General features: G+C 40.9%; 1 protein-coding gene across 1 annotated transcript; it reads right to left on the bottom strand.

Annotated features, from left to right (window-relative positions):
- Positions 1-748: 748 nt before the first annotated feature.
- Positions 749-1,303, bottom strand: LOC145435494 (pentraxin-related protein PTX3-like). The gene has a single exon (XM_080312772.1). It carries the CDS (start codon positions 1,301-1,303, stop codon positions 749-751), a length of 555 nt encoding a protein of 184 aa, XP_080168898.1.
- Between the last annotated feature and the right edge of the window lie 5,049 nt (positions 1,304-6,352).

Genomic DNA, 6,352 nt, shown 5'->3' with positions numbered 1-6,352 from the left:
TTGATTGTTGAAGTGATTTTTTCATTAAATTACGTCGATAACAATCAAAGGTAAATCAGGCACTCGTCACTTCTGAAGCTTTGTCATTCAATTTGAGACGTATGAGACGTCAGTGTTTATCTAAGTATATTTGGTTACGGGGTCTGGGATAACGCAAAACGACTATAATTACACACTACCCTACTTTGATAGAATCTTCGAAGACACACATTCAGTTACCGTAATTCAGGGTCTATTTCACGCAATTCTAATGACAGTTTAAATGAGGAGAATGGTGCAATCTTATCCCTAGACTACTCCCGACTTTTTGAAATCTTAATTGCAAAAGTCAATAAGTATTCCAAAGTACTGCTCAGGTAGAAGTGAAAGAGACCTTGAAACATGACAAAAATCTAGGCAACATCTTGTTGATTACCCCGAAAAGTAGTAATAATCGACATATATATTATCTGAATACGTGGTGTGATGGAGCACAAGGAAGTCCTGGCGAAAAAAAAAACAGTGTAATATATCTATGAGCAATCCTCCTAACAGTTGTTTGGACTCTTTTGTTGTTCATTGTTGATACGCACCCACGATTATGGTGATTTGGAATGTAAAATACTATATATACAATTATCATCCGAAATGAAATAACTGCGAATTCCTCAGTCTTGATCACGTGTCTTAGCAAACGATGGCCAAGAGCGTGGACTCACTATTCGGTGAATGTCCATTTTTTTTACATATAAACAGATGAGTAGTCTTTTCAACCATTGCAAATGTCGTAGTGTGCAGTCACGTGTCCATGCAAGATCGAATTTGATTCGTCAAATGTCGAGCAGTGACATTCCTCATTGTACACCTCCGCAATCTCTTCAGTGCTCAAACCTCTTTTCCACAGACGCAGCCCTTCTATTTCACCACGGAGACCCTGTGCCGGATTTTCCGGTTTGCCTGGTGACCGACCCTTTATCTCACCGTCTTGATCCTGTCCCAAGATCAGTACGCCGCCAGCTGGAATATTTTTTGAGTCTGCACGGTCGATCTTATTCGTTGGCTCATCGCCGTTGATGTAGAAACCCACGTCGTTTGGCTGCACCACCACGCATAAATGTGAACGTGTCTCAATATAGGGGACGCTCGAGAAATTATGGACTACCGAGTTAACAAACACGTACATGAATTGTCTATTTGAGAGCAGAAGCACCCAGAAGGTGTTGCAATACCTAGCGGCTTTAGCGCAGTAACTTATAAGCGACCCTTTCACGGAGGCTGTTCCGCTGGCAGGCTTTATCCAGACGCATACGGTGAGTGATGACATCTCAGGTAAACTGCCATCGTACAACACGTAATCATTGTGCGTGTGTGCGGTAAATGTGAAGAAAGAAACGTTGCAAGCTGAAATTGAGATTTTATAAATGACGTATGGTATGCCGTGACTCGAATTGCGTCATTACATATAAGTGTACGCAGGACCGAAACAGCACTTCGTCAGTACCCCCCTCCCCTCAAAAAAATAATAATGTTGGTCACGGACCCTCTGGACCCCCATCACGCTATATGTTTTATGCGCTACTTGTCAGCGAGAATTGTAGTACTGTTTAACGAGTCGGATTATTCGGGCTAAAAGCGCCAAGCGCGAATATTTTACATAATTTATGATTTAATCGGTTATTATGATCGGGAATTGCCTCATGCTATCAATTTTCCCTATGTCTGCTCACGTAATCAGATTTACCGGTACAGATGAGTGAGGTGTCTTGGATATTAATTATAGGGCCCGTAAATAATGATTAAACATCTTTGGGTTGACCAGTTGGTTGACTTCGTTACATGATGTTATTTCGTGACATCCTGTATGCTATGTCAAAACGTACTATACTAAAAGAAGCACATGGTTTTAAATTAGTATTTCGTCACTGGCAAATAATTCTTTTCTGCAGGATGGCATTTGTCTTGTGGGGTCCAGATTGACGGTACAGGAACTTTTTTCGCCAGCCATTTAGGGGAATTAAGCATATATGTATATATATCGAACTTTTCGGTCAGCATAAGGCAGGGCCGGTCAACCCGTGGCCCGCAAGAGGGTTTTGAGTGGCCCACGAGGTTATTTTCGAAATTAGTATTATTATCAAAAATGGATTGCCCAGATTTTGAAGTTGCAAGCCCAACAAAAAATTTGATTAGTCTGGCCGCAACACTTTGGATGTGACGACTGGAATAACAGTCAGATTTTTGTTAGATATTCGTTCATTACAATAAAGCATAATATTCTCCAGCAGATATCCCTGAAGTAATTTTTTTGGTCACGCTTCCCGCAATATGTTGTCACTGGATTTCTTGCTTCTAATATTGCTACACCCTCCTGAAAATGGAAGAACGCCTAATGTACCACATTGAGTATATCTATATTCGCAATTACGAGAGAAAGCGTCGTCCAACATGCGACCTTGCGATTGCGCTCGCAGAAAGACCGTCAACAATGAAATCTAGGCACAAAATGATTGACGCATGTTGGCCTAAGCTTTCGATGTCGATACGTCCAGACGCCGAATAGTCTAGTCCAGGGGTTCTCAGCCCTTTCTCGGCCGTGGCCCATTTTCCGGTTTGAAAATGTGCTGTGGCCCACCTCTAATCTCAAAGTAATAATCCTTTTCAATGCGTGGTAACCGACGGCCCCGATATTCTTATTTCTCTAAAATATGAGAATTTTTCGCCTAATATACTTGTGACATTAAAATATAAACATCGCGTGGCATGAAGTCGCGCGAAGCGCGACGGAAATTTTCAAGTTGAATTAATATCTTCTAACAAACGACCAACGAAATAATTTTGCTGGGCCCCTTCTAGCTCCCCCAATTGGGGGTTTGGGTGCGGCAGTTACGGCTCTGGTAGATCATATGCTAAAGTATTTTATGATCGTCCGCTTCTCCATGCGCTTCGCGAAACACAATGATCGAATTCCCGCATACACTGTGTGATTGGGATTTTAGCTCCACAATTGAGGGGAATAGTATAATCACTCGGGGCCAGCTTCAAACATTGCATTGGTGAATGGGGTACTACAGAGGAGTGGAGGAAGATTTTCTTATTATGCATGCTGTACAATGTACAATGTCACGTACTGAACCAACTGAAGTTGCGATGTCGGAATATTCAATCCATGTGATTCTTACATTACGTACATTGATTTTCAGGCATGACATTTAAAACAGACTCCAAGTATTATTGCGCTCCGCTGAATCCTCAATCCATTACTATTCGTTGCGGTGGTGCAGTATACCTCCACCAGAAGTTGCTAATAATTTGCAATTGTGGCCATTTTTAACTTACAATAATACGACCTGCCGAAGTACAGTAAATCTATGCATCAATTACAATTCATTCCGATTTTATTGCACACCCCTTTCAACGGCATACGACAGTATGACCCTGCCGGAACACTTGGTTACTTCAGCATTACCTTCCAGGTATTAAATACGCGAAATTATTTTAGTTGCTGTTAGCCATAGGTAGTCATAGCCAGTGGAAAAAGCCGCCGTTTCTGCCTCCCATTTTCGACTTTAAATGCTGACTCCATACGTACCACTATACGTCTCGTCAGAGTCGGATGAAAAGCTTTATGTAGCCTACGTATAATCAACTAATATGAATAGGTTTTTTAGCGATTAACACAACAAATATTACTACACTTACATTATTTCTAAAATTTCCCAAATAACTCTGTGGCCCACCTCAAATGCTCCTGTGGCCCACCAGTGGGCCATGGCCCACCCTTTGAGAACCCCTGGTCTAGTCCCTGTAGCACCGAGTCCAGCGATATACAGCAGGCCCGCAATATACTCAAGTAACAATATTGTTGCCCTATTGTTGAACTAAATACTCTTAAGAATTTTCGCGCTTCGCGCGGATAGTGGTTCGCGCTATGGTGCGTCGCTTGTATATGACCCTTCGGTCGAAAAGGTTGGTCACCCCTGCCATAAGAGAAGTCCTTTTCGGTCAAGGTTCTCTCGCTGCCGATCGTTCTGTCACACTTGTTGGAGTCCCATGTTACATGGCTGTCAACCTAATATGCCTTGGTGCGTCATGGCGCAGTGACATTGCCCATTTTTATAAATCATGCGTATTCTTTCTCAGGGGAAGAATATCCAATATTCAAGAAATAAGGCAATAAATGAGGCGAATCTTTTTTGATAAAATTGCATAAAATTCCAAACAAATACTCAATTATATATGTCTATTCACGAAATAATTTTGGTACCCCCTTCGAGCTCACCCCCCAAATGAAGGGTTTTGGGGTGCGGCAGCTACGGCTCTGAGTGTACGAGTATGATAAGTACAAACTACAGCATGACAAACATAATGTTAGTATAGGCTATATAGGGATGTAAGGTAGGCTTACCATACGTCCTCTTTTAAGAGGATTTGTCCTCTTTTTTGACTTTTTTGAAAGTGTCCTCGGAGGACGCCCTTTTGTCCTCTTTTTTGAGATTTTGTCCTCTTTTTTGAAAATTTAGGTCAGATATAGCGGAAATTGCGAGTGATATGCCGCAAATTAGCGCAGAAGTGAAGCTCCGGCGGGGATTTCGGAGGGAAAAGCGGTGATTTCAGGTCTGAGCGAAATGAAGACCTTTTTTTTTTTTAGTCATCCACCTAGCAATGTGGAGTAAAAAACGTGTTTTTGAGCTCTGAGCGGAAGTGATGACCTTTTTTTTTTTTTTAGTCAACCGACCATGAAGTGGGAAAAATTTACCGGTTTTTGAGAATTCTTCTCCAGTTTTGCATGTCTGAAATTTCTGAAAAAGTGTCCTCTTTTTTCATTTCCGAAATATGGTAAGCCTAATGTAAGGAAGTGGTTGTCCGGTGACGGATAGCTGTGCTAACCATACTTAATGGCAGTCGGCGTTTAAGCGAAGTTAAGAAAGCGTCAGTATCAACATCATACAGTCTAAGTGGAATTTCATTAGAGCTAGGTAATAATGAGCTACAGCTATTTTGCCACTGTCGGTAACGTCGATTTTGTGTCTGTTTTGCGTCTGGGTGTGCGGAAGGAAGAGAAAATTCAGGAGATCTGCAGAAAAGTGCCGATTTCAAGTGATGAGTAACATGCAATAAGCGTTTCTAAATTAGATTGGTATGGTGGTATTATTGAGATGAAGTCGAATGGACTGGGGAAAAGGCCAAAATAGCACTAAAATATGCTTATGCTGGGTATACACATGTAGGCCTATGTTTTGTCTAAATTTAATCGGTGACACGCAATTTGTCTTCAGGTAATAACGAGCGATCGTTATGTATCTCCACATGTTCTCCAACCTATTTTCTCGCCTACCTTTGTGCTGTTGTGCTTTTGAAGTTATCACAGGCTCACTTCCTCTTGCTGTCGTTGTTGTTATTCTTGATTCTCTTGCTACTGTTGTTGCAGGTGATGTTGTCTCGGTCGTAATTGGCTGTGTTTTGGTAATTCGGGTAAAGGGAACGGGGGTTGATAACTCTTCCTCTTTTTTCGCTATGCGAGTTTGAACGGAAACGATATTTCCACCAGCCCCTGTAAATGCTCTTTCCAGTAATTGCAAACTCTCTGCGTCTGTTCGAACAATTACTGCTGTTAGAAGTGAGTAACCGACTATATTAATGATCGTCGCCTGAGGCATGCATTAGGCCCGACCAACATTATTAAATTAGCCATGACCAGGGTGAACTTAAGAGAAAATAACTTCCAACGGAAATCAGGGCCGATGAAGTAGAAAATTGACTCACTTGAAATGTCCTGTCAAAGGAAATATAGAAATTGATAGCTGGACAGTTGACGAATATGGCGTATTAATATCACAAAGGGTGTTTCACGCAAACAGAACATACTCTACCAATAGTTGATTGACTACATTCATATAAATCGGTATTTGAGCCCATATTCACCAACATCAATGGGTACAGTGACGTTGTTGAGAAACCATAAACAAAACATGAACCTCTTTGCTATTTGCTGATAATTACCACTGACATGTGTGGGCTAGAAATATTATGATTTAATATAATACCAACTTAATGGAGTGGAGAAACGGGAACTAGATTTTTTTCAGTTTAAAAACAATAATGATAACTGTCAAGAGTCGATGTAATCAACTTACTATGTTGATTTCCTTTGTTCCGCATGTAGACGTTGAGTGAATTATGTCTGGAAAGACATGATTTTGCTATTTGAAATGTATAATTATATTGTAGAACCAATTGCATATAATGTAGTTTGTGGTCATTTCTATATCATCGCCTACTGTGGATCATCTTCGTTACTTTATGCTGGTGTATACATAGTTATTTGGAATAATTCAAAACTTCATAAGGTTCGGATTCGTCTGAACACGATATT

This window comes from Botryllus schlosseri, chromosome 3 (assembly GCF_051294905.1).
Source record: "Botryllus schlosseri isolate E-star chromosome 3, Bs_hap1, whole genome shotgun sequence".
Lineage (NCBI taxonomy): Eukaryota > Metazoa > Chordata > Ascidiacea > Stolidobranchia > Styelidae > Botryllus > Botryllus schlosseri.
This window is presented reverse-complemented; position numbering and strand designations above follow the sequence as displayed.

Excerpts from the sequence above, each read along its gene's own strand:
- LOC145435494 (XM_080312772.1), bottom strand. The coding sequence starts at position 1,303 with ATGTCATCACTCACCGTATGCGTCTGGATAAAGCCTGCCAGCGGAACA.